General features: G+C 53.8%; 2 protein-coding genes across 5 annotated transcripts in view; one reads left to right on the top strand and one right to left on the bottom strand.

Annotated features, from left to right (window-relative positions):
• PSAP (prosaposin) overlaps positions 1-13400 on the top strand; it is a 32308-nt gene extending 18908 nt beyond the window's left edge. The window contains exons 3-14 of one of the 2 annotated variants that reach the window (XM_082407242.1): positions 113-187; positions 775-900; positions 1864-2064; positions 2469-2612; positions 4335-4391; positions 8111-8242; positions 9519-9614; positions 9959-10145; positions 10235-10392; positions 10741-10821; positions 11120-11227; positions 12279-13400. In XM_082407242.1, the coding sequence (XP_082263368.1) occupies positions 113-187; positions 775-900; positions 1864-2064; positions 2469-2612; positions 4335-4391; positions 8111-8242; positions 9519-9614; positions 9959-10145; positions 10235-10392; positions 10741-10821; positions 11120-11227; positions 12279-12314 (1401 nt within the window). In that variant the 3' untranslated portion in view covers positions 12315-13400. Of the gene's footprint in view, positions 1-112; positions 188-774; positions 901-1863; positions 2065-2468; positions 2613-4334; positions 4392-8110; positions 8243-9515; positions 9615-9958; positions 10146-10234; positions 10393-10740; positions 10822-11119; positions 11228-12278 lie in introns of both variants that reach the window. The other variant, XM_082407241.1, reaches the window with a different exon arrangement.
• The window catches only part of CDH23 (cadherin related 23), a gene marked incomplete at its 5' end in the record, with an annotated part of 434991 nt that continues 420702 nt past the window's right edge, over positions 13222-27510 (bottom strand). For 2 of the 3 annotated variants that reach the window (XM_082407239.1, XM_082407238.1), the window contains 18 exons: positions 13222-14758; positions 16107-16229; positions 16423-16552; positions 17074-17134; positions 17289-17329; positions 17475-17554; positions 17637-17757; positions 18177-18274; positions 18623-18879; positions 20195-20356; positions 20436-20687; positions 20790-20919; positions 21659-21772; positions 21955-22146; positions 24145-24356; positions 24521-24698; positions 26218-26337; positions 27325-27462. In XM_082407239.1, coding sequence (XP_082263365.1) covers positions 14432-14758; positions 16107-16229; positions 16423-16552; positions 17074-17134; positions 17289-17329; positions 17475-17554; positions 17637-17757; positions 18177-18274; positions 18623-18879; positions 20195-20356; positions 20436-20687; positions 20790-20919; positions 21659-21772; positions 21955-22146; positions 24145-24356; positions 24521-24698; positions 26218-26337; positions 27325-27462 — 2736 coding nt within the window. In that variant the 3' untranslated portion in view covers positions 13222-14431. Of the gene's footprint in view, positions 14759-15576; positions 15682-16106; positions 16230-16422; positions 16553-17073; positions 17135-17288; positions 17330-17474; positions 17555-17636; positions 17758-18176; positions 18275-18622; positions 18880-20194; positions 20357-20435; positions 20688-20789; positions 20920-21658; positions 21773-21954; positions 22147-24144; positions 24357-24520; positions 24699-26217; positions 26338-27324; positions 27463-27510 lie in introns of all 3 variants that reach the window. The other variant, XM_082407240.1, reaches the window with a different exon arrangement.

Below are 27510 nucleotides of genomic sequence, written 5' to 3'. Positions count from 1 at the left end.
ATGGCCATGGTTAGATGAAACAGGAAAAAGGCCGTGGCAGCTTTCAGCTGTGTGCGGTGTGAGTTATGTCCTGCAAATACAGATCTCTCTCCCTCGTGTTCCTGCCTCTTAGAAATCCCTTCCCTGCGACATATGCAAGGACGTCATCACTGCAGCCGGTGACATGTTGAAAGACAACGCCACTGAGGTGAGCCGCCACCAGGGTGTGTGACTGCGTGTGAGCGGTGGCCGTGTGGCCACGTGCATCGGTTCCGTACAGAGCTGTGACTGAGGGCGTCCAGCGAGGAATAATGGTCTAGGCTCAGGTCGGTAATACTGTCCTGCGGGCCACAGACTGCTTCTGTCATGTAATGTCCCCCACCCCCATCCTTTAAAAATGTAAGAACCATTCTTAGCCACAGGCTGTACAAAAGCAGGCCGCGGGCCCTAGTTTGCTGACTCCTGGGCCAGGCGTCAAATGCCCGAGGTTGACTGGGATTTTTATCACGTGCTGTTAACCTTTAGGTCCATTTTTGGTGATTTCTGCTCAGAATTCCCTGTGCCAGTGAGACCGCAGGTCAGAGGGTCTTCGTTTTGAATAGTGCTCGCGTCTGCTTTTTGCCTCACTGACCTGGCAGGGCCACGGCTCCACACTAGCCCTCTCCCAGGTCCTCTTCCCCGAGGGCCACTGTTTCTAGCCTTCACGTTTCTCGAGTTGTGGAGGGCCTCTTGCTTTCAGCCCATTTGTGGAGAAGAAGTCCATCCTGGTCCGACCCTTGCCTCTGTCCTCTCTAGCAAGAGATCCTTGTGTACTTGGAGAGGACCTGTGACTGGCTGCCTAAGCCGAACATGTCTGCCTCCTGCAAGGAGATCGTCGACTCCTACCTCCCGGTCATCCTGGACATGATTAAAGGACAAATGGTACGTGATGGAGAATAGATAGACTCTTCCTTCAAGGCACCTCTGGGGCCCAGGGGAGGTTCCAGACCAGATTACAGTGACTAAAATGGAAAGTCCGTTCATAGACTGAGATTTTGTCAACAGATCTTTTACACAGTTTTCGTTCAAAATGGCTTTGGCACAGCAGACCACTCTGCTTGTAACGTTCAAGGGTTGGAGAGGGTATGGGAAATGGGAACTCATAGAATTAGTGAAGGGATGTAAACTGGTATAACAGTTACAGGTGCTGATTTGATAACTCATGTCAGCTACAAGGATGCTTGACTTTCATTCAGTAAGTATCTGTTATGCATAAACCATGTGCCAGAGGTTGGGTTTTCAGCAAGGAACAAGGAACCAGGTTTGTGGAATTCGGAAGGACCCTAAAAACCTCCAGTGGGGCAGGAGTGTCCTGAGATGGGACCAAGGTTTTGGTGAGGAAAGCAGGGGTCACATCACGCAAGACCTTTCAGTCTGTGTTTCAGGACTGCCAGTGCAGCGGGGAGGTCTTGGAGGGTTTCACGGGAAGAAGTGAGATGATCCTTTTTCAAAGGGGTTGGTCTGGTCTGGGTCCCACCAATTGGGAGTTGCAAGAGGGGAAGCTGGCAGGACGGTCAGGTGTGAGATCTGGTGGGGACGGTGGAGGCGGACAGCTGCACGTGGTCTTAGTGGATAAACGGACGGGACTTGCTGGTGGAGGGGAGGAGTTAGGCATGTCTTCCAGGTTTGTGGCTGGCACCTCCGGGAGGATGGTGGTGGAGCCATTTGTTATAATGGAGCCGTGCGGCCGGCCGAGCAGGTTGGGCGGTTTAGTTTGAGATGGCTGTTAGCTGGGCGTGCGCACGTGAGTCAAGCCAGGAGATGAGGAAAGGGAGAATTCGAAGGCACCAGGTGGCCTGTTTCCTTCTGGGGAGAGGATTTCCACTTGTGCCTCTTTCCCGCCAGAGCCATCCCGGGGAGGTGTGCTCCGCTCTCAACCTGTGCGAGTCTCTTCAGAAGCACCTGGCAGAGCTGAATCACCAGAACCAGCTCGAGTCCAATCAGATCCCGGAACTGGATATGGCTGAGGTGGTGGCTCCCTTCATGGCCAACGTCCCCCTCCTCCTCTACCCTCAGGACGGGCCCCACAGCAAGCCCCAGCGCAAGGTAGGCAGTGGGCCTGGCCTCCCGGGGCCCCGTCTTTGGTTGGGTTTGAGCTGCGACACAAAACGGGGCCGGCATGTGCGTACAGCTCTCAAACTGGGGCCTTATTCCTTTACTTGATTCTGCAGTTCCACAACCCACCCTTCAGATGGTTGTGCCATGGAGGTTCTGAAGAACCGGGATATCTAACAGACGCAAAGATTGTTCCCCCTTCCCGTTAAGCTTTACTATAATCAATGCCCACTTGATTTTAAACCTGTCAGTCCCTTTAGAGCCTGTAAAAACACATTAGGAACAGTTCAGGGACTCAGCCCTGGTGCTGCAGTTACGAGCATGTCGGAATCTGAACGCTTAGCTATTTTTAGGAATATGCAGTGTTTACAGACCAACTGCCCCTGTCTCTCTAGGCTGAAGGGGACGTTTGCCAGGACTGCATTCAGATGGTGACTGACGTCCAGAATGCTGTGAGGACCAACTCCACCTTTGTCGAGGCCTTGGTGGACCATGCCAAGGAGGAGTGCGACCGCCTGGGGCCTGGCATGGCCGACATGGTGAGCCTCACCTCGTGCATCACAGGATGTTCTGGGCCAGGGAGCTGGGCTGTGGAGACAGGAGTGGGGGAGCCAAGAAAAGTTCACTTCCTGGGGTACCACTTTAAGTTGCAGCCTAAGGGCTTTGAGGAAGAGATGTTCAAACAATTCCCTGTTCCCGGAAAGCAGCCAGATATGTGGTGGGTACTTAAATACTTGGTTGGTTAATTGAGTTTGGATATGTAACAGAACTCCTGGGACAAAAGAGTGGAAGGAGAAGGAGACCACTTTTTTTTTTTTTTTTCTCGCAGTCACCACAACTTTTTTTTTTTTTTTATAAATTAATTAATTTATTTTTGGCTGCATTGTGTCTTTGTTGCTGCACGCGGGCTTTCTCTAGTTGTGGCGAGCAAGGGTTACTCTTCATTGCGGCACACGGGCTTCTCATTGCAGTGGCTTCTCTTGTTGTGGAGCACGGGCTCTAGGTGCATGGGCTTCAGTAGTTGTGGCACATGGGCTCAGTAGTTGTGGCTCGCGGGCTCTAGGGCACAGGCTCAGTAGTTGTGGTGCACGGGCTTAGTTGCTCTGCAGTATGTGGAATCTTCCCGGACCAGGGCTCGAACCCGTGTCCCCTGCATTGGCAGGCGGATTCTTAACCACTGCGCCACCAGGGAAGTCCATCACCACAACTTTAAGAAACAACAGTAGAACCACTTAGAACCCTGTTCCGGTTCTCAGGCCTGGCTGTTGTCTATTCATAATTCTAGGTGTGCTGTCCCCGCCGCCAGCAGGGTGGTTGCCCAGGGGAAGCCACGCGCCTGGCTTGTAAGAGGCTCACCCGGGATGCCTTCCTTACTTTGGTGAATGTTGGTCCTCCAGGCTCAGAAACTCTTCATTAGCCCCGTGGGGGGTTTATGTCTTGGACCCTGTTCCCATTACCCACACTCATGAGATTGATGTTTAAAACCAAAATGCCATTTAGTACCCGACCACTAATAAACTTCTGCAGGACTGGATGTGGGGAGGCCAGCTGTAAGAAGTCCGTGGGTCTGGGATCTAGAGCAGCCTTTCTGGGTGGGAATGGCTGGCTCTGGGAGCTAAGGGTTCCTTTCTGTTGACTTAACTTTCTTTAAAGCCTGTGAATCTTTTAGCCTCATTGAAGTACCTTGGTATATTTGCTATGTCAGTTGGCTTCCCCAGGTTAACCTCTCTGAGGGCTGTCATATCACGCTCAGTTTTCTCACGTATAGAGACTCCCCAGTCATGACCAGATAGGGTCTGCAGGAAATACCTAGATTTTTATGAAAATCATTATAACTTAACTGGATTATACTGGATTTAAACTTTATAATCCTGTCCAAGAATGTGTGAAGGGATTTGAAAAGTAATCTCGGATCGATCAGCAGTGTTATCTTGTAGCCACACTCACTCTAAATTGCCACTAAGTAGTTGCCGTGTGACCTCGGGGAAAGTATGGGCCATGAAAGGAGATTGGAGGACCTCATCTCTAAGGGCCTTTGGAAAACATTTTCAGAACACTTTTGCACACATGTTTTCCTGTAAGGTATGGAGTAACCAAATTGCCATTTTTTATCTTATTGAGACTTGCCCAGAGCAGACATTGATGATTCCACTCTTGGAAACTGGCTTGGTACTCACCTATTGACACTGTTGGAAAGGGTGGGTTTTTGGTGTGTTGTTGTAGCAATGAGTTTCACTAACAGTCTTCTTCTCTCTCCCTAGTGCAAGAACTATATCAACCAGTATTCGGAAATTGCTATCCAAATGGTGATGCATATGGTAGGTGGCAGGCGAAGCTCCTTGTGAGCATTTTTCTTTGTCTCAAACTGTGATTTCTAGGATTTTGAAAATTATATGGTTTAGTTTCCCTTTTACCTTTGAGTACTGAATTGGGCCAAAATGAGCCCTTTGACCAGCACAGACTGTCCACCTGGAACTCAGTACCTCCCCCTTGCCTTCCCCAGGTAGGGGAAAGGCTGAAGCAGGCTGACCCCCGGGACTGCCCTGCTGGCTTCCTGGCGGTTTGTTTGCCGGTGCATATGTGAGCTGGCCATCAGATTTCTAGTATCTGGCTTTCATTCTGGGACCCTTGGGAATAGTCTGCTCCGTAGCTAGGCCAGGCCTGAGGATTGCTCTCTTCCAGCCTGAGTTCTGAGGGGGGAACATCCGCCTCCCAGAGTTGGTCCTGCACTCTGCAGCAGTGTTAGCTGTAGCTGCTGCTTGAGCCCGTAACTCCTGCACTTGCTTCTGATGCATCCAGGTGGTAGGGGCATTCCTTCATGATTAGAGGTAGAAAATATCCAGAAAGCACAGTGAAGCCAGCTAGATCCATGCAGCAAACTGTACAGAGCAGGGAGGTCTGAAGGCATCCTTACATGGGGAAGATGCATTGGCCTCCTGAGATCTAATCTGCAGTGGGTGAGGGGTGAGTTGTCCTTTTTTTCCTCTGTCATGCTGACTTCCTAACTATGTTGAGATTGGCCTACAGTCCTTGAGTTTGTTCTCCTTAGGGCCAAATAGATACACATGCACATCCCTGTTTTTTCCCTTGAGATAGGTAACTAAGACTGGAATTGCTGAGTCAAAGGGCAGGGCTTTTAATACACAGGCTTACCTCGAAGATACTGCAGGTTTGGTTTCAGACCACTGCAGTACAGTGAATATCACAATACAGTGAGTCAAACGAATTTTTTGGCTTCCCAGTCATATAAAAGTTATGTGTATACCACACTGTGGTCTGTTACGTGTGCAGTAGCATTAGGTCTAAAGAAACAATGTACATACCTTAATTAAAAAATACTTTATTGCTAAAAACCATTAACCATCATCTAAGCCTTCAGTGAGTCATAGTAGTAATATCAAAGGTCACCGATCACACAGCTCACCATAACAAACTAGTAATGATAAAAAGTTGAAATATTGTGAGAATTACCAAAATGTGACACAGAAACATGCAGTGAGGAAATGCTGTTGGAACAATGGAGGCCAATAGACTTGCTTGAAGCAGGGTTGCGACAGACCTTCAATTTGTAAAATCTGTGAAGCTCAATAAAATGAGGTATGCCTGCATTGTCAAACCAGCCTTCCAGGCTGGCATGTGGCCACCTGAGGGCAGATTGCCCTGAGACCTGGGCTGGGGATCCCTGACCCCTCCGGGTGTATTTGATATTCTGACACACGCCCCTGATTTGAGCAGCCCTGTGTCCTGTTCCCGGCTGCTCGTCACCATTCTGAGGTGAGGGGCTTGCAGGCGTGGTGGGCTTGGCTTCTGAGCAAGCAAAGCCCCTCATAACGTGTTTTCTGGGGACCTGCTGCTCAGTGTTTTGCCGTGGCGTGTTAGGGACATGGGGATGGTGCACCAACAGGCTGGGGGCAGCATGGTCTGACCCTTGAAAGAGAGAGTAGCTTTCAGGGTCCCCATGTGCATGCAATAGTAGGAACAAGGTAGGTTGCTGATAGGTGACTGGAAGGGCATTTCACCTAAACTTCTGGTGACAGACATCCTTATACCTGGTTAACTGCTTGATTATTGTTGTTTTAATTTTTTCTTAACTGTTGTGTCCTTTCCTTTCTCTTATTTTCATCTCCGATTTCCTGTTTTTTTGTTCAACAGCAGGATCAGGTATGTGCTGGGAATTTGCTTGTAGTAGTGGTCTGCTGCTGCTTGTTGTTAATTTTGCTCATCTTTTTTTTGTACGGCATCATCAGCTCTGACAGATACAAGGAAAGGTTGTGAAAGGCAGGCTCCCTCTCTGTGTTAATAACTTGGCTGGCAAGGGAGCTTCTGCATCTCTCCTGTGTGATTCAGCACTGGGAGGGGTCAGGGGCCTCACTTGCCCTTCAGGGGGCCCAGCAGATGAAGCCCGCAGAGCCTTGCACTCTGGTCGGAATCAGCGCCTAGCCAGCCACGTGCAGGCCACCAGTGTGGTGGGGAACCATCGGTGGCCTCAGCTTCCTTCAGTGCAGGCCCAGCTTCAGTGGGACACCTTGTTTCTGTCATGATTCAGGAGAGCGTTGCGTGTCATTGGTCGTGTTTTTCGTTGCCCCAGAAATGCTTCTGCTGCATGAGCAAGTCATTTGCAGATAGCGAGCAGGCTGTTCCCCTGTCTGTTGGATCCAGAGAACTGGAAACAGTCTCTTGATTATGACTTCTGCCCCTCTGGGTGACGGGGTCCTTTGGGTTCTGGAGCCACACGAAGACAACTCAAGAGCCAGGCCACTGGTGGCAAAACATGGGGACCGAGCCCCCAGACTAGACTTACCGCGCTAGTGCCCTTTCGGGGTTGTACTGAGCACTGCCCTCCTGTGAGTACTGGCATCCGTTTTTAGAATTAAAGATTTTCAAAGGTATTGTGAAGTCTAATAGGAGAGGACTTTGGTTGAAATATTTCAGTTTTCACCTAGGCCTCCTCAAGGAGCTAGTACAGCAAAGCTGATCTGAGACAAAGCAGCCGCACCTCCTGATCTTTGTCCTTTTTCTAAAAAGCTTGCTGTATCTTCAACCCCTTTCTGATTTTTGCCTGTTCTTAAAGCCTGCCAGAGATAGGATACTTCTAGGATATACTTTTCAGACTTCTCCAGCCTTATTTAATTTTAGAGCCTTTTGCGTATTAAAAGATGAACCATAGCCATGAGCTACTCTTTCCCCTTAACAGGGCCCGTTTTAGCAATCCTGTTCCCGCTGCTTTATGGTTTGCTGGTGGGAGCAAATGCCATCAGGCCAGAGCTAGTTGCATTTGTTTTACAAAGTATACCAAAGTGTGTATACTTTACTTGCTCTTGGCCATTGTCGTAGTGAAATGGTCAAGATGTTGTCCAAACTATCTAGTTCTTCTGTGGTTTGGTGTCTGGAGGGGAAAGGGGATCAATCTGGAGACCTTGTGACTTGAAAAGATTCATGACATGGGGAGACTGGGTTTTCTTGTGTACTGTGTGTGTGTGCAATTGTGAACGTAGAATGTGGTTTTTTAAAAAGCCAATATTTCCCCTTAATGCATCATTTTAAATGGTCCTGCTACTGAAAGATCTGGTGTGGTTTTATTTCTAACAAACACATTTGGCTTTCTGTTAGTTTACGGGCATCGTAGTTCTTCCTCTAGAAGGAACATGTAGCTTATTACTTCCTCCTGAGGGCGAGCCAGCTCAACTGAAAAACAGGTTCTAGAACAGACCAGGTGTCCTTGGAGTTGATTCGATTGCCCTTGAAAGGTGCCAGGAGTTTTGCTTCCCTGGGTGCTCCCTGGCTGGAGCAGATAGTGGTTCTGTCTGATCACTCTTCAAAGCTTTGCATGGCCTCCTTCCCCATGTGAAACTGGTACATCTGCATTTGCACAAGCCCCTTTAGATTTAATGTGGAATCTTTGCCTGTCTGGGGGGCAATCAGCTTTGACACTGGGTCTAGGATGTTCCTCCAGCACCCCGACTTTGTGTGTAGAGCGTGGGACACGGGGTGGTGGGTTTGGGCCTGCCTCTCACTGCTGCTTCTGTGCTCTTTTTAGCAACCCAAGGAGATTTGTGGGCTGGTTGGGTTCTGTGACGAGGTGAAGGAGATGCCCATGAAGACTCTGGTGCCTGCCAAGGTGGTCTCGGAGAACGTCATCCCTGCCCTGGAGCTGGTGGAGCCCAGAAAGGTACCTGGTGCCATTGGTTTATGATGCCCTGCCACTCCACATTGTCACACCCTACAAGGCACACACTCTTTTGGTTCCCTGCTTGGCTTTTAAAGGTATTTGAGTTTGAGACCATTAGTTTACAGTATCCCCTAAATTGATGCAGCACCTCTACCCTCGTACATTTATTTCCTTGGTTATAAACCCTAGTGCTCATGGGATCAAGTCTACGTTTTTAGCACACCATTCGAAATCATTTTTCAGTGCCCAGCTCCAACCGAACCTTTCCAATATGCTTTCTGTGGCCTTGCCCACCTCCTTCCCCATGCTGTAGCCGTGGTACAAACTTGATGTTCCCAGAACAGGCGCCCAGCCATGTGATGTCTTATCACGTGGCACTTGTGTGCACTTCTTGTTCCAGAACTTCCCATGTCAGTGTCACTTGACCTTTAGCTGTCTCGTCTCCTCCTGTTGTCTGCTCTCGGCACGTGTACTGCGTGGACCACACAAGGGTTGTGTCTGGCAGAGTCAGGGAAGCACTGCTGCTGCCCTTTTGTCCAGGCGAGACGCTCAGAGGCTCTGGCCCATCTTGCTGACTGCATTAGTGGCTGGAGAAGATGGAGAGTTATAGCTTGTACTCTAGCCACATGTGATGATACTTAAATTAAAAAAAAAAAAACAACATTCAGTTCCTCGGTTACACTAGCCACATTTCAGGTGCTTAGTAGTAGACTCATGTGGCTAGCGGCTGCTGTATTGCATGGCACGGCCAGAGAATGTTGCCACTGTCACAGAAAATTATGTTCAACAGTACTGTTTTATCAAAGGTAGGCTCTGGAAAAGCAATCTCAGGCGCTGAGACTTGAAACGCAAGAGCAGACCTGAAACATGTTTAAAACGCTGTCTTCTAGAGACAGTAGACTGACAAACAGTGAATCCTCTCTGTTCCTGCTCCCCCGTTCACCTCCCCAAAATGAACGCTGAATGATGAGGTGATTGTAACCAAACGGACATTGAACGACAGCTCTTTGGGGTTGGGGGACAGTTTCAGTGCTTCTGTTCCTGGTTTTGGGGTGGTGGTAGAGGATTGGGGAAAGGGATGGGTTTCCCACCGTATAGGAGCAGCAGGGTCTGGGGCTGGGCACTGGGAGGAAGCCACACCCCATTCTGAACGCAGCAGGAAGTGGCCTTTGTGTGACGCTAGCCCGTCCTGGCCTCTGCCCCACTCCTTTAGAGGAGCAGGACCCAGGAGTGAGGTGAGGCCCTCAGTGTTAGTATTCTTCTGCCCCTTCAGCAGAAGGATCCGGTCCCAGCGAAGGCTGATATTTACTGTGAGGTGTGCGAGTACGTGGTGAAGGAGGTGGTCAAGCTGATTGACAACAACAGGACCGAGGTACGTGGATTTCGGGAAATGCTGCCATCGCAGAGGGAAGCGCTCCTGGCCCTGGAGCCAGAATGGCCTGGTGGGAGGACCCAGCCCGAGAGCTGGGTTTGGCCCTTGTGGGTATGAGACACCAGCCTGGGAGTCGGAACCACCACTTCCCAGCAGCGGATCCCTCGGGGCTGGGGCCGGAGCCGGAGGCAGCCTCTTTGCCCTGCTCTGTAGGTCTAGCCTTTGGGGGAGAAAACGGCACCTTGCTGTTGGTCGGCTCCCTGGTCACATCAGCATTTTCAGAGTCTCTCCCACCCCATGCAGCCTCCCCTCTTCTCACATGAGCCTCTCTTCTTGTGTTTCAGGAAGAAATAATTCATGCTTTGGACAGCGTGTGCTCGAAGCTGCCCACGTCCTTATCCCAGGAGTGCCAGGAGGTGGTGGACACTTACGGCAGCGCCATCCTGTCGATCCTCCTGCAGGAGGCGAGCCCTGAGCTGGTGTGCAGCATGCTGCATCTCTGCGCCAGCCGGGGGCTGCCTGCACTGACCGGTGAGCCCAGCGCGCGGGAGGCTGGCCGGCCCCTCTTGGCTTAGGGAGGGCCTTGCCAGCACTGAGCCTGTGCTCTCTCTCTTGCGTAGCACACGTGATGCCGCGGAAGGACGGTGGCTTCTGTGAGGTGTGCAAGAAGCTGGTGGCCTATTTGGACCGCAGCCTGGAGAAAAACAGCACAAAGGAGGAGATCCTTGCTGCCTTCGAGAAAGGCTGCAGCTTATTGCCTGACCCGTACCAGAAGCAGGTACGCTGTGGGCTGCTTTCGGCCAGAATGTCAGAACCTGCTTGGGGCATGCAGGAGCTGGGTAGCTCACTGAGTGTGCTGCTGGTTGAAGTTTTGAGGGAGAAGCAGCCATTTCTGCCTCTGGCATGGAGTCCACTCAGATTTTCTTAAAGGTGCTCTGTTGGCTCCAGTGGAGCCACTAGGGGGAAAAGAACATGAGCAGGTGTGGGTAGGTGTGTCACCTGGGCAGGCAGGGAGGCCCTGGGCCCACTGGGCTGGGAAGGCCAGGAATTCTGGTTAGAAGAGCATGGCCAGGGCCCTGCACTCTGCTTGGGCCCACCTAGACCCACATTGCTGTTTCCCTAACAGTGTGATCAGTTTGTGACGGAGTACGAGCCCGTGCTGATAGAAATCCTGGTGGACGTGATGGACCCTGTCTTTGTGTGCCTGGTAAGTGGCGTTGGGCCGGTATGGGTTCCTGAGCGGTGTGACCTGGGAGGGAGGTGCTGCATGGACCCTGGAAGGGTTCCTCTGAGATTCGGGGCCAGGGTCAGAGTCTGGGGTGGTGTGTGGGAGAGCCAGGCGTCCAGGCCCCACCACTTTACTCAGCAACCCTGCCTTCTCTGGAAAGTGCTTATTAGAGCTCTGATTCTAGCTGCTTCTAGAAGCTGATAATCATCTCAGTTTTGAAAAGGATTAGCTGAAAAGACGATCTAATTCTTCCACCTTCTTTCTTTTGACCTTATAGAAAATTGGAGCCTGTCCCTCAGCCCGTAAGCCTCTTTTGGGAACTGAGAAGTGTGTCTGGGGCCCGAGCTACTGGTGCCAGAACATGGAGTCGGCAGCCCTGTGCAACGTGAGTAGCTCAGTAACTGCTGCCCAGGCCCCCCCGCCAGGCAGGCAGCTCGAGGGAGAATCTGCTCCAACAGGCTCCTGGGCAGTCAGCTGTACCCTGTCTTTGGGGAGGACTGAGGCCCAGAGGGGCAGTTAGGCTTACTTACGGCCACCAGCAAAAGCCGGGCTCACTGCATTCTTGTCTTTGAGGAGGGAGCAGTGGCAGTGGACGTTCTTCAGTGTTCTTTGCTTCCACTTTCTTGCTTTTGCCTTCAGTCCCCTGGTGACAGGGTCAGATTTGCATGAGGTCACCCGAGGGATTGCACAAAGCCCATCGGATTCTTGCACAAGGCCTCATGCCTCTTGGGTCACTCTTGCCCCGGCTGGCGCCCGGCCTGAATCTTCACCCAGGGCTCAGCGGAGCTCTTCTTGAACGGCCTGGGAGTTGGCTCCTGGCTGGGCAGCTACTGCTGGGTGACCCATGCTGCGTTCCTGGGTGGGGATGTTTCGGCTCAGCCTCTGTTAGTTAATGTTCCTTTTTGTGCTTCTTCTGCTTCCTCGTGGGGGTTCTTCATGACCAGTGAGCCGGCGTCAGGGCCGCTGCAGGGAGGATGGGGAGGCCCACCCTGCCGAGCCCCTTGCCCCAGCACCCTCACCCTGTAGCACGGTCAGTGGTGGAGTGGATTTCTGTCGCCCTCCTGGGTACCCGGGCCCGTTTCTGAGCTGGCCTGAGCTGGTGTATACCTCTGACTCTTGGGTGAGGAGTTCTGCCTTGGGGGCCTCGATGGAGGGGCTCGGGTGTGTAACCAGAGGAAGGGGGTCCTGGGTCCTACCTGTAGGGGTGCTGTTCATCCACTGCTCTGGACTCTTGCCTTATGAGTCCCCGAAACTCATAGCCACCTACTATCCCCGAGTTTAAATGAGATGCTGTCCCAGGTCTTTAGCATCTGGTGCCATCCCGGCTGATCTGGGACAGGATAGCGGGTCCCATTTTTGGGTGCCGGCTGATGCGCTAATGGGCCAGGGGTAGGGTTTGTCACCTGCAGACTAAACTGTTTCCTCTCTCCTGTCAGGCTGTCGAGCATTGCAAACGTCACGTGTGGAACTAGAAGGCACGGTCCGTCTTAGAGAAACTGCAGCATCTTTTCCTGCTTGTGTGTCTGGGGGAACGAACACACAGATCTGTTGGCTTTGTTGTTATAAAAATAATAGGACCCCTCTCCCTCAGTCCCTTTCTTCTCGCCCTCATCTTAGCATTGCTGTCAGCATGCCGCTGGCGTAGCTGCTTCAGTGTCCCTTTCCTCTCTGCTAGATGGATGCCGACATACCGTACACTGGAGGTCTTTTGAGTCTGTCCCTGCATAGTGGTTACCCGGAGGAGGAGAGGGGGCTCGGGCTGTGGGCATGAGCCAGAGCCTCTTGACTGAGGTTGTCCGTCCTCCTGGATAGGCCTTGGGTGCTGAGGCCTCTGGAGGCCTGCTCTAAGGAGGGACCTTCCCTCTTCGTGGGCCTGCTGACTGCCAGACAGACAAAGGCAGTTTTATATGAAAGATGAGAGACTCAGAATAATTACTAGGCTTTTTAAACAAACAAACAATGTGGTTCTCACTGTAATAGAGCTGCTGGAAGTAGCTGTTCAAGAGACCTGGTGGGGCCGGGCTCGCTACCCTTGGGTCAGCCTTTGATTCGGGTTTCCTGTCTTTCCTGGTTGATGCCCTATTTGTTTGTTTGGAGTTCTGTGGTTTGGGGTGGGAGGGGAAAAAATCTGCCTGAATGTAACCTGCTAGCTCTTTGTGGAGGTCCTGGGGGGCCTGCTTTTGTGTGTGTGGACAGTGGTGACTGCGTCATGCCTGCTCTTGTGTCCACCCTGCTGCCCAGCGCCCCCGTTGCTCTGGGCAGCACAGCCCCCTTCCCTCTGACCCCCTCCTTGCAGATGGTCTTTTTGACCTGCAAATAAATGTGGATGACAAGCTCCTAAGCCTCTGGCTTCCAGGTAGAGGGGCTGCTGGCCTGGGGCCTCAGCTGTCGCCCTGCCTTCTCTCCCGTTTGGCTGCATCTTCTCCTCTACTTCCAGTTGCCAGGAGACAGACAGACAGCAAGATGTGCAGTTGCTATTAAATGAACTTACTTACCGATTTTTTTGTTTGTTTTGCACTAAAATTTCTGTGATTTAACAATAAAGTCTGTCAACCAGAGGCCGAATGTTTCTGTGACACCTCAGCCAGAAGAGTTTGGCTGCTGATGAGCTCCGAGGCCGTGAACCTGTAAGTGCCCAGCAGTCCTATGGCCCCGTTTGGCCAGAGAAAGATAAATGCCATCTGGTCCTCCCTGACGGACCTGGGGCCAGCAGTGGGCAAGTGGTCAGGGAAGTGCCCCCAAAGGTGGGTCCAGAGCTGCCCTGTACTTATCCCCCAACCCCCCGGCCCAGCCCCATGGGTAGTTTACCAGAGCCAGAGTGACTTGCCGGTTCCTTGTCACTTGCTTTTTTTTTTTTTTAATTCAGACCATTCCAGAAACGTTCAGTGCGTATCAGTTGAACAAAACCAAGGGGAGAATATGGAGGGAATAACTTAATTTAAAAAAGGAATACACACGAACACTCTATATTCAAAACCCAAGGGAACATCAGTCGTTTTATGAGCCCGGCACGTTTGGAAAGCCAGTGCAATGGAGAGAATGCCGTTGGCTGACATTGACCACGTCTGTGTGGGGAAGCAGGGATTACTCACTGCCCCCACCTGGATGTCTGGCCAGGGATGTGGCAGAAATGCACTGGGACTTGAACTGGAGTCAGAGAGTCAAGGCCAGGCAGGGTATGCCTGCTCTGGGCTCCCTCCCCGGTGCTGGACTCCTGTGCCGTGAGGCGGGGCGGGAGGGGAAGAGGGCCGGCTTGGCCTCTTTCAGCTCAGCCTGGGCTGAGATGATCCTCAGACTCCTGGGCTCTCGGTGACCCTCCTTACCTCGTTCTTAGATACTCACCATTTCTGTTTGGTTTTCTTAAAAAAATAACAAATTTTATGAAGGTAGAGATCAGATGCCGAATGAGCGTCTGGCAAAAGCGGAATCTGAGCAGCTGACGTGGGCCCTGCTGCTGGGCCAACCCAAGGCTGCGCGCCCAGAGCTGCGGGGGGAGGGCCCCTCCCCCTGCCCGGAGGTCCTGCCCCTGCTCTTGCCCCGGGAGGGGTGGGGTTGGGCTGCTCATACCCGTCGGGCTCCCCCCATCTAGTCATAGCTCTGTGATCTCCAGGGGGCTCTCCATGATCACGTCGCGAAGCTTGTGCAGGGGCGTGGATTTGGCGGACTCGGTGCGGGCGTTGCGCTCGAAGGCGCTGGCCTCGGCGGTGGTCAGCGTCTCCAGTGAGCGGCCCAGGCCCTTCTGGTCATCTTCGGGCAGGCTGTTGAGGTCGGTGGCCAGCAGTGTGCCCGTGCTGCCGTGCATCACGTGGACCCCGTCTGGCCCTTTGAGCTCCGTAGGCGGCTTGTGGCAGAAGTGCAGGCTGCCCTGGCCGGGGCTGCACTCCCCCGGCTCCTCTTCCAGCTCAGTCTGGATCAGCTGCAAGAGGCCGGGACCCCCACGTGTTCAGGGCAGGGCCAGGCCCTGAGCAGGTGGATGGCCCCGAGTCCCACCTGCTGTGGGCCTGTTGCCTCCCTGCTGCACACGAGGAACCCTGAGCTCGTGCCGCAGCAGGTCTGTGCGGCCTGTGACAGTGTTTCTCAAACTGGATACAAAGGGGAGCCATGGATACTTCTGGTGCTACAGATGCGTTCTCCAGAGCACGGGCTTCCTATGAGAATCTTTCATATCTCCTGTATTCACTTTGATCTATAAAGACCCTGTGACTGCAGTTGTGGAATCTGGATTTGTTACCACGTTGGCCTTAAGCAGGATCAACTCCTAACTGTGGCCAGCTGGGAAGTGTCCACAGTTGAAGCTGGAGGGGATTAGTAAGGTAGAGCAGAGACTCACAAATGGCGCTTTTGTCCTGTGTGGAGCTGTTCAGCTGGCCAAATCTGGGTTTTTAGATAAAGTCTGGCTTTCTAAAGTGTTGACGTATCACCGCAGGCAAATAAATATGGATATCTATTTGACCCTACAGCCACTTTCTTAAAATGACATCACCTCTCAAAGGTATCTTCTTGGGGCACGTCAAATCTAAGAAACACTGCCTCAGCACCCACACACCCCTGGGGAAGCCCGCTGTGGAGGCCAGATAGCAGAAGCAGAGCCCGCTGTCTGAGTCTCTGAACCCCCGCCCAGTGCAGTCTTGGGCCCTAGCTGCTGATCTCGAGACTCCGAGGAGGATGAACAAGAGAGAGAGACAGCACCCCCAGGGCTGGGGCACAGCACACAGCTCCCGGCCCACCCGCTACCTCGGAGATGGAGGAGTGGCAGGAGGAGGCTTTTTGCACCATCCGCTGTGCAAAGAGCTTTTTGAGCCGCAGGTAATCCTCCAGGACCACCTTCAGCAGCGAGCCCTGGGGGAGGGAAAGGGTTAACCCCCAACCAAGGCCCTCCCCTGCCTGCCCCGCCCATCACTCACTCCCATAACTCGGGTGGGGGTGATGGAAGGCACTCGGGGAGTGTAGGATGTACAGGCTGTCTGATCCTAGGGTAGAGGACTGAGAGCAGAGCCTGGTGACAGCGGCCAGCCAGAACCCACGTGGGCTTGTATCTCAGAGTCCCGGCCTCCGGGACACTGCAGGCTGAAGCAGCTCCTTATCAGCCAGGGGCCCTGGCCCCTCTCTGCCTTGGTGTTCTTGTCCCCGTGGAGGGCAGGTCTAGCTAAGTCCCTAGAGGTGGAGAAAGCTGTTTCCCAGGATCCTCCCCGCTCCCTGCATCCTCTGGAGTAAGTCCGAGCTCAGCCAGGGGTCTGGGTGCAGGAGCTGCAAGGAGGGCTCACCTTGATGGGCCCCTCCCGGATGATCTGGCCCAGCTTGGCAATGTTGTCATACTCCTGGATGGCCGCCCGCAGGTACCGGTCATCATCAGGCTTGACTGCTGCTGGTTCACGCCCAAAAGTTCCCTGGGGAGAGGGGGGCGCGTTAGCTGGAGCTGAGGTAGACAGCGCGCGTGCCCAGCGCGTGCAGGGCAGTGGACCGGTTCCCCCCAGCCACCCAGCTCCTTGGCCAGCGATGGCAAAGACCGTACGCTACCTCCACCCTGTCCCTCCTGACTGTCCACACCCCATCCCTGCCCCGGCCCAGGCCTGGGCTCACATGGGTGCGGGTAGGGCTGCTCCACAGGTCGGCGATCTCACTCAGGTTCTCCGGCAGGTCATCCTCATGCTCTGCCTGGGCAGCCAGCTCCAGGTTCCGGCAGAAAGGATCCAGCCACACGGGGTTGGCCCTGCAGGTGGGGAGTGGGGTTGACGGGAGGGTGAGGAAGGCAGGCTCGAGTGGACAGATGCCCTTGAAGCCTCGCCCCTAAAACCCCCCCCTCCACCCCGGTTCCTGGGCCGTAGTTGTGCTTTTCACAGGACTGGGGCTTCAGGGCCTTGAGAAGCAGGGCCCTTGCCTGTGGTACCCGTGGGTGCGTCCTCCCGCCTCAGGATCCTGCTAGAACCAGGACAGTGTGTCCATCTGGATCAGCTTTGGTGCAGAGGCCTCGCCCTGTATCCGATGCCCAAAGCCTACGCCCCCTGGAACTTGGGACCCAGTCAGGGTGGGGAGCCCAACTCGGTGGAGAGAGAGGGGTACCCGGCCCAGCAGGGGGCGCCCACACCCCAGGTTTCAGCCAGTCCATGATGCCCTCAGTGCTTGAGAGGCAGCGGGGACTTCTCCACCGCAGCTGGGTCCTGGGTGGGTCTCCCCAAAGTGCACCCGGCAGGGTTCAGGGACAAGGGTTCAGGGACACCACTTCTCACTCACCCGTCAAAGGAATACTTGTTGGTGTTGGGCATGTCCATGATGTCAACGAAGCCGCGATTCCCTGCAGGAGAAGGGTTGGGGCGTGAGGGGAGGGTAGACCCTGCTGGGGCTGGGGAGCTGGGCCTGAGCCAGCCCTATGGGGCCTGGGCTGTCACCCTAGGCCCTCAGGGGCCCCTCGTGCCCTCCCACCTCCCCACCCATCACAGCCCTCTGACCTGCCGAGCCAGCCACGATGGCTTTGAGCTTCCTCTTGTGTCTGGAAAGAAGCAGAGGGGCTGGTGAAGGAGGCTGCGGCTGGGCTGGCGTCTCAGGGCCTGATGGCCCTGCCTGCCTCCGTGACTGTCCCAGCAGCGGGGCTGGTCAGCCTATCTCAAAAGGCAGGGCACGTAGGGGTCACTCACACGGTCCTGTAGTACCAGTTCATGAGGATGAAGAGCATGGCAGCCAGGAAGAGGAGAATGGCCAGGACGATGATCGCCATCTAGGGCAGCAGGACCAGGGATGAGTGGCTGAGAGCACCCAGGGCAACAAGGGGATGGTGGGGGTGGTGTCACCAGGGGTACCTGCAGGGCGGACATGTCATCGGGCAGCCGGACAGAGATGGCGGGCTGCACGTCTAGGACATTGTAGTTCCGGAATAGATTCCTCAGCTGCTCCTTGTTTTCATCGATCATCTGGATCACCCTGGGCGAGGGGCAGGGGCCTCAGCTCCCATCCTCCGCCGTTCCACGAGAGCCCGTCCCACTCAGGCCAGCCTGCCCCCACATTCACCCCCGACGAAGCCTTGCAAGATTAAGGCCCACCCAGCTCGGATAGCTTTGTATCTTACAGGGTTTACCATCCCTTCACACAAGCTCCTGGCTGATGCTCACAATTGCTGTAATACTCCCATTTCACACATGGGGAGAGTAAGGCTCAGGGGGGTGGAGCTCTGCTCATACACCCAGACTGTGTTCTCTCTACCCGCCCTGCCCACGTCTGGGTTAGAGTCCCCATACAGCAGGCCTGATGGCGTTATCCGTGCCTCCATAGTGGGTCCCCTCTCTGACTTCCAGGGCAGGGAGGCAGACCGAAAGACAGGCTGAGCACAGACGCCCACCCACCGGTCCACGTCCAGGATACGGTTGGTTTCGCGGTTCACCACGTGGATAAGCAGCTCTGTCTGTGCGAAGTTCACCCGACCCTTCTTGTCCACGTGGAACTAGGCAAGAAGGGGCATCATGGGGTGTGCGGCAGGAGCAAGGGATGGGATGGGCGCCTCTTCTAGCAGCCTCTCCTGCCCTACCCTGCCAGTAAACCCATCACTACTGAATGCTCACCAGGGACCAAGCTCGATGCCAGTCACTGAACCAGGCACTACTATTAGCTCCCATTTTACAGATGAGGAAACTGAGACCCAGAGACTCGGAAGGACTTTCCCAAGGCCATGCATCTAGGAAATGACTGATCCCTTTCATACCCCTGACCTCTCTGCAATGCCCTGTCCCTGCGGCCTGGTCCCCCTTCTCCCTCCACTGCCCGTAGACCCAGGGTGGGTTCCATGGGGTACCTGCACGTCATCAGTGTTGACGATGGCACCGGTGATGTTGGAGAGCAGGCGGATGAACTCCTCCTCGAAGCCACGCACGCGGTCGGGGATCTCATTAATGACGATCTTGACCCGCTGGTCATCCCTCAGGATGTAGATGCCAATGACGGCTGTGTCATTGTGACCTGCCAGGTCCCGGGCCACAATGTCCACTACAAAGTAGCCAGGGCTGTAGGCCATGAAGAGGTCGAAGGTGCGCAGGATGCCATCCACACTCCCTGTAGGGAAAGCCCAGGGGTGGTGAACTTTTTCTGGAGAATTCTAAGTTTTTATTTAAACATGCTGCATATTAAAACACAACTTGGACAAGTTTGGGACTCTGCTGTCCCATGCTGGGATGCTATAGAACACTTCTGAGTTCCCTCAGTATCATCTCTCTGTCTCTTACATATACCCATGTGCTTCGTAATTCCACAACCATAGCTGAGAAATGACCAGCAGTGGTACAGCATAGTCTTCTCTTAAAAGACAGTAGACCTGGGTTCAAAATCTGCCACTTTCTAGCTTTGTGACCTTTAGCAAGCCTCTCTATGCTTATTAAGATAAGAGCAGTGGGAACTCAGAGGACAAAGGGATGGTGTCTGGTTGTGTGACTGGAGGCGGCAACACATGAACTAGTCTTCAAAGGGTGGTTATCGGGAGCATATCTGAAGGCAGAGTTGAAGGTCAGGGTGGTATTCCAGGAGAAGGCCGGGGGAGGATGGTGTGGAGCAGGCTGAAGGGATGGTGAGCAGTTCAGCCTGGGTGGGCACAGTGCCCTTAAGGGTAGTAAGGGGCTGTGAAACCAGAAAGAGGGATTAGGAAGAAGACCTGGTGAGCCTTGAAAGCCAGGCCAAGGAGGCTGGATTGATTGCTGTGGGCAGAGAAGAGCAGGGAAGGGGCTGGAGCTGGAGGTGTGGTAATGTGACACCCACTGGGACACGTTCTAGAACCTAACAAAGAGATGCTCAGCTATCCACACAGGCAAATTCACAAGCAAACATGCATACTTTTACATACAAGTGTGCTTTGTACACTTGGGGAGAATTCTGGCTCCCCAGTGCCTACCTAGCACAATGCCTGATGCAGGCGAGGGTGAGGTGCACAAACGGAAAGATAGGTGGATATATGGAAAGGAGAAAGGGAGGATGGATGGATGGATGGTTGGACAAATGGGTAGATGGGTGGGCAGATGGATGAATGAGAGGATGGATGGATGGGTGGACAGATGAATGGGTGGGTGGATTGATGGATTGTTCAGTGGGTGGGTGGGTGGATGGATGGATGAGGAGACGGGAAGAAGAAAGAAGAGAAGAAAGTGGTTGGGTAGATGTAGAGATGGATAGATGGATTAGAGAACAGATCAAAAGATAGGTGGATGAATGAAAGGATTAACAGATAATGGCTGGCTGGCTGAAGGATGGATGGATGGGTGGGTGGGTGAATGGAAGGACTGACACGGCTGGTTGGCTGGCCAGCCACCTATACCCTGGGGTAACCCTACAGACCATATCTCCTCCAGACGATAGTCCATGAAGTGGCTGGAGCCCCTACCCATCGTGAAGACATGGCCCACATCCTCAGAGTCATTGGCAAGGGCCCGGAAGTAGTGGATGGCCAGGATGCTGTAGAAGACGAGGCTGTTGTTGCCAATATCTGCATCCAGGGCCAGCACCTGGATCAACTCTGAGCCCACTTTAGCGTCGGTGGCCACTCCTGCAGGAATGGGCAGGCGGGTGTAAGCGGCAGAGCAGAGGCCATCCCACACCCCAGGCCCAGGCTCTGGTCCCTGCACCTGCAGTGTACTCAGCCTTGGTGAAGCGTGGTGGCTGGTCGTTGATGTCCTCCAGCACGACACGCACTTCCTGTAGGGTGAGGTCAGTGACCAGGTCCAGGCCTGGGGAGCGCCCACGGGGAGGTGTCCAGCTGCGATTGCTCGAGGCCTTGACGATGAAGGAGAAGACAGCTTCGCGCTCCCGGTCCAGGTCCCGCAGCACCAGCAGACGCCCGTCGGGCTGCAGCTGGAAGTTCTTCTCTTCGTCGCCGGCTGAGGGGGGGGACCATGGCACAGCGTGAGGGGCAGGGCGGGGGCATATTTGGGTCATCTCCAGCCCCAGGGTAGGTAGGCACTAGCCCCATCAGGCCTCACCTGCGATGAAGTAGTACACGATGGCGTTGGGGCCCTCGTCTGCGTCCACAGCGCCTGTCACGTTGCCCACGAGGGTGCCAGGTGGTGAGTGCTCGGGCACTGTCATCAACTGGTACTGGGGGCTGCCTTTCTGCAGGGGGAGAGGGAGGTCATGGGAGGCCAAGGGAAGGCCTGAGCTTCTGGCTCCTGCCAGAGGGCCCTAGGCAGTGTTTTTGTGGGTGCTGAGGGAGTTTTTTGCCCAGGCCTTGTGGGGTGAGAGAAATTGCTGTAACCTCAAGGGAGCAAGGGCTGGGCCGGAGACACTCCAGCTCTGCCCTCAGGGAGTGTCACCCGTGACATCCTGACATCCGCCATGAGGGCAGGGCTGGGCTTGGCACATTCTCTGAAGTCTCCCAGCACTTAGATGGATGTTTGAATGAGGAGGGCATGAGCTTGAGTGCGCTCTCTCTCTCTGTCTCTCTCTCTCTCTCTCTCTCTCTCACACACACACACACACACAGTCTCCAGGGAACATTACATCCTAGGTGCACACAAGAAGAAAAAACCACCAAGTTAGAGAGTCTGAGTCCACATGAAGAGGTTCAGCCCCAGCTCACTAAAGCAGAACTGATTTTCAGGCTTCTTGTGTGAGCGCATATACAAACATGGGAATGTCAGCTCCACGAGTCAGGCATTTTTGTCTGCTTTTTTGACTGCTGGATAGTGCCTTGACATAGTAGCTGCTCAATAAATATTTGTTCTGTGAAGTGCTGTGCAGTTTCCACGTGTAACCACGTGTGTCTACGGCACAGGAAAGTGTGTACACGTGTGCTTGCAGGCAGGTGAGTCCCTGTGTGGGTGTGACCAGTGCGGGGGATGGGTGAGCTCACCGGAGGCCTCACGAAGAGGGGTTCGTTGTCATCGATGTCCTCCAGGGCCACCTGCAGCGGCTGCATAGTCTCATAAGGCACCGGCTGGCCCAAGTCGCTGGCCACCAGGATGAGCTGGGGGAGCGGAGAAGTGCAGTCAGAGGAAGGGCCCCAGGCAGGCATCCCCAGAGGACAGGTCACTACCCTCGCAGACATTCTTGGTGGGGACATGGTGGTCCTGTGCCCAGAGCAGTCTCTTCTTTGGCCCCGCCCCTCACACTGGGCCCCACCCCTCGTGCCAGGCCCCACCCCCTTACGCTGTACACTGCCTGCTTCTCTCGGTCCAGGCGCTGCGCGGTCTGGATGAGCCCGCTGATTGGGTCGATGGTGAAGTACTCCCAGTCCCGGTTGCCTGTTGTCTTCAGGAAGCTGTAGCGCACGGCCCCATTGAGGCCCTCGTCCTTGTCTGTGGCATAGACCTCATACACGTTGGAGTGCAGTGGGATCTCCTGCAGGGGGCACGGGAGGGAGGCTCCTGGGGCATCTTGAGAGCATCCCAGCTCCCAGACCCGATGGAGCTCTTGTTCTTTCTCCTCCCCTATCAGAATGTCCTCGCCACCTAGCATCCTTAGGAAACGCCTGTCTGCTTGGCTGGATGCTCCCGGAGTCTGAGCACCTGCCAGAACATCCCTTCACCCCACCCCCAGCTAAGGCCACTGCCCACTGAAAGTCCAGCCTGGGATCCACCATGCTGCAGACTCTCTCAGGATGACACCCTTCCAGGGGCTATCCCATCCCTCCGATCCCACTGCATGCTGAGGTTTAGAAGACAGAAGGGGAATCCCAAAGCTGAGGCCACAGCCACCCTCTGTTCCCAGGTCTGCCTTGCTCTCTGCTACCCCAATCACAGGAGTTCTAGGTATCCCCAAACAACACCATCCACCCAATGGGGTACCTGAAAATGGGGGGCATGCAGGGAGGGTGACATGGTATGACATGGTGGCTAGAGACTGGACACGTGCATGCTAATCTGTTACTAAATCACCACGTGACCTAGACATGTCACTTCACCTCTCTGTGCCTCAGCCCCCCGAGTTCTTTGAGTTAAGTCTGAGATATCAAAAAACCCAATTTACGTCAGACATTGACCCATGAAAAGGCTGCCAAGGGCACAAGAAAAAAACAAGTTTCTTTGCTTTTAGTTCAAAAATTTTCAGCTCAGCATGGTTTCACTGTTTATCTCATTGATCACGACAATCAGAAACTCCAAATGGCAGTTACATCTAATTGACAGAAAGTGGGATGACAGAGATAATTACTTAACAAATGCTGGTTGTTTGGGAGACATGAATCTTTCAAAATAGGGACCCCTTGAAGGGAAAAAACTAAGTAAAAGGGGGGCTTTGGCATGCAAAAGAACTAGATTATTGTTAATTGATACCCTGCCTCACTCTACAAAAAAAGATTTGAGGCAGCTTACAAGAATGTATACACAATAATAAGAGTAAATAAGTTAAAAAAAATCAGGGTAAAGAAAAAAATGGTTGGCAGGAAGATGGAAACTGAGGGATGGGAGATAAGGCGTGTGTGCTAAGTCCCTGCAACATCATTCACGGTGGACTGACCACTATGAGCTCCCTAGTGGGCAAAGCAAAGAGGGCCACTGCATCATTGCAGTAGACACAGGAAAGGGCAAATCACAAGGTAAAAGCATAGAGTTTCCTAGAGCTCAGCTCTGGGAGAAATTTCTCTTGTGGGACCTCAAAGAGGAGATAGAGTGACAGCAAGGACTTAACACTGACATTCTGAGATGTGGAGACATGCTGAAGTTTGGGGAGCAAAGAACAAGTGGGAGACACCCCAAGTATTCTACCAAGGAGCATTTTGGGCTTGGGTGCTGAGAGGAAGGAGGGGAAGGGCAGGAGTCAAAGGAGTACTTCCCCATCTTTACAAGACAATTGAGAGCAAGGCATGAAAGAAGAATTGGAGATAGTCAGAAGCTCAGCCACTTCCCCTTGTTTCTTATTTTGATGCTCATCCTCAAGTCCCAGGCTGTCTACACACTGGTATCAGCAGAAACAACAGACAGACGGAAGGGGCTATGTGTTTATTTTGAGACAAGTATAGGGGAAGTGACTTGCGGGGAGACTGTCCTTCTTGGCAGACATTTAGGAGCAAGAGATGGGGCATCTACTATTATAAGTCCCACTTTGCAGATGAAAAAACAGACTCAGAGAAGTTACTTGCTCGAGGTCATTTGGCTGGTAAGCGATAGAGTCTGATGTGAATCCAAGAGCTTCTGCTGGCCCAGCCCTTCTTACTAACGACTTCAGTACTGCCCTGTGTGGCACTGAGCTGGCCCGTTCCCTACTCTGGCCTCAGTTTCCCTGGTTTTGCAGTGGGGGCCCCTTTACCCTCTCAGACTGCAGGATGACTGCAGGATGGAGAAGCGGGCTGAATCCTGGAAGGGGGTGTAGGTAGCAGGAGGCCCCGGGGGACAGCAGTACCTCTCTGATGTGGAGGATGGTGCCGTTGGGTGGGCGCACAAAGACAGGGCGGTTGTCGTTGACGTCGATGACCTCCACCAGGAGCATGGTGGTGCCCCAGAGTGGGGGCTGTCCGCCATCCGTGGCCACCACGGTCAGGTTGAACCTCTCATAGGACTGCAGTGGCCGCTTTGTGGTCACCAGGCCCGAGTCCATGTCCACGTGGAAGGCCTCTGGCAGGTGGGGGCAGGAGAGCAGGGCATGGCTCCGGCTGAGCCATCCTTCCCATCCCTCCTCCTCCCCCTCCTCCCCCTCTTCCGCCTGGCCTGGGGCTGCAGTAAGGCAGCCTGCCCCTCCCACCCCCTAAGGCATCATCAGTGCGGAGCAGGCTACGTACCCACACCCGGGCCCTCGAGGGAGTAGGCCAGCTCCCTATTGGAGCCCTCATCCTGGTCGGTGGCCATCATGGTGATGACGGAGGTGCCTGCTGGCTCATTCTCATACACGCTCGTGCTGAACTGGGGCTTGGAGAACTGTGGCCGGCAGTCATTAATGTCCAGCACCTGGATTACCACCTGGAGGGGAGGTTGAGCTCAAAGGTCAGGAGCATATTGGGGGCTGCTTCAGGTGACCCGGTCACACAGGATTAAGCCGCGGTGGACAGTGCCCACTGTTTAGTCTGACCCCAAACTATTTATTTAACCCCCTGACCCTCAGTTTCCTTAGGTGTACGTTGGGGACAATAGGATTTTATCTCTCAGGGGCTTGTGAGGCTTGTCCGTGATGGTATATGCGCAGTCCCTGGCCTGAGTAAATGCTCAGCAACTGGTTTACCTGGTTAACAGGTAATCTGTGTCTGGGTCCTGAAGCAGGGACTCCTCCCCACCTATCTCCTACTCTGTCCTCTGTTCCTTCCCACAGTGGCCCCATATATCTGACTCTAATTTCTGGACCTTAATGCTCGACTGTGATTCCTCCACTCCCAAAGGCCCCTCTTGACTGGGATTTGTGTCTGGCCCGGGACTTGGCTCCGTCTGCTGACCCCAGAGCCCAGGGCAGGTCCTATGGATACACCAGGGGGCCCTTTTTCCCTGGCTGCTGTGGCCCTGCCTGACTGCGTCCGTAACAGAGCCCTTCACAGCCATGATTTTAAGAACCCCTTTCGGTGCACAAAGCGCTTTCCCACCTCCCATCTCCTGGACTCACCACCAGGCTGGGAGGCAGGCATCATCACTGCCCCTGCCCTCCACTCCCTGCAGCTTTGACAACCGAGGCTCAGAGAGGTTACAGGACAAAGGCAGTGTACTCAGCTAGTGGAACCTTAGTCTTCTGACTACAAACACTGTGCTTTTCCCAGTGCAGCACATGCCTATGTGACAGGACAGAATGCAGGTATGTGTGAGTGCTCCCAGCCCTGTTGCCTACCTGCCCAAGGGAATTCTTCTTTGCCCACCCAGCTTCTCACCTCCCCACCCTTCAGGAGACTTTTCTTTGGATGGTTAGGTTATTGCTGAGAATTGGAAGAACTGAATACAGAAAGACAGGACTGGAAAGGGCAGAAAGAAGGGGGAGGAAGAAAGAGAAAGCGAAGTCTTGAGGTGTGGGACTCTGGATGGAAATGGGGATAGAGCCTAAAGGTGGGATGCTGGCCTCCCCAGAGCAACTGTGTGGACAGTAGACCTGGAATGGAAATGGGGTTGTGAATTTGATCCCTCATGAATGTTCTTTAAGAGACATAAAGATAAGTGCTTTATAATTATGTTTGGTTGCTGGACTGTGTTTCTTTCAATGGGACGTCATGGAGACACTGGGCCATGTTGAGCCCCAGCCTTTATTTGGGTTACACCCAGTTATGTTTAGCTGCCTTAGCAGGGGTTTGACACAAGAAGTTTCTCCTACAGAGTCCCCGTCTCCCTAAGCCACAGCCATCGTGAACCCCCAGCTAATCTCTTGCCTCTCCTTCCTGCCACCACATCTCTTGAGGGGCCAGGGTGGTTCTGCTCCTGCCCTTCAGCAGCCATTCTCTAAAGGCTTTGCCTACTGCCTCCACAGTGGCAGTCCTTAGCGTCTCTGCTCCACGCAAGGGTCCCTCACCTGCACCGAATTTTCTCGACGGTTGCTGGCTACATCCCCAGGGTTATCTTTGGCCAAGGCAGTCAGGATATAGTGGGCCTTCTTCTCCCGGTCCAGAGAGGACAGAACATAGATGTCACCCTAGTAGGGGGAGGGTGGAGTCAGGTCCTTCATCAATTCAACAGATATTTATTAGAGCATCTGCTATGTGCAGTCACTGTTCTGGGCTCTGGAGATACAGCACTGAAGAGACAACAGCCCCTGCCCAATGGAGCTCTCATTCTAGTGGCTCTTCGGGACCTTACTACCCCAGTTCACCTGGAGATGGGATGAATGGCCCAGGCTGGAGCTCACTACCTGGCCAGGTACAAAGTAGTACTCCATAAGTATTCACTGTTCCTAGTGCCAGGCCAGGAGTGTGTTTTAGTGTTCACACCAAAAGGAGAGAAACCCTGCTGAAAGGGCAGAGTGCAGGGGGATGTGGGCAGGCGGTGGGAGGGAAAGTCCAGCTCCAGCCCCACAACTGGGGAAGGCCCTGCCTGGCCAGCCACCCCCAGGCCACAGGGCTCTCTCGCTGTACTGCAAGAGCAACTTTGAACCAATTTGCCGACATTTAAAATCATCACCCATCTTTTCTCTTGAGCTTCTGCATTCCCACAAGTCTGAGACCCATGGGAGCATGGGAGCTGTGTCCATGGGCGCTTCTTCCCTCTCCCAGCACTGAGGATAGGGCCATGTATACAGTAGGTGCTCAAATACTGTGCCCACTTTCTGCAGAGCTTCCTATTTTTTGACAGTTTCAAAAAGCAGTCGCACGGACTTGAATCACGTCTTCCGGTCTGGTGGAGACACATCTCAGTTTTTGTCCCACAAGGGGCTAGTTCCAAAAGACTGGCCACTTCCTCCCATGTCTCCTGGGACAGAAAGACCGCAGTCTACAGGATGTCTGGGACTCTGAGAACAGGGCTTGCCAACTTGGCTGAAAGACCTCTGAGGCTATAGATGTCCAGGTGGCAGGACCCAGAAACAGGGGGATGACTGTAACACTTTTGGTGGCTTCTCAGCCTGTGACCCTGGGCCCTTCCCACTTCCCACTCCCCAAACCCAGGCCCTCCGTTGCCCACTCACTGTGGCGGGGCTGATGGCAAACTTGCCCTCGCCGTCCACAAGGCTGTACTCAATGAGGGCGAAGTTGCCTGAGTCGGCGTCAGTAGCAGTGACTGTCAGGATGACTGTGCCCACAGGAACATCCTCAAAGATGGCTTCCTGGAGCCCAGTGGGCAGGGAGAAAGCATGGGCCATGGTCAGTCCTAG

Source organism: Balaenoptera borealis (genome assembly GCF_965194805.1).
Source record: "Balaenoptera borealis genome assembly, chromosome: 10".
NCBI lineage: Eukaryota > Metazoa > Chordata > Mammalia > Artiodactyla > Balaenopteridae > Balaenoptera > Balaenoptera borealis.
This window is presented reverse-complemented; position numbering and strand designations above follow the sequence as displayed.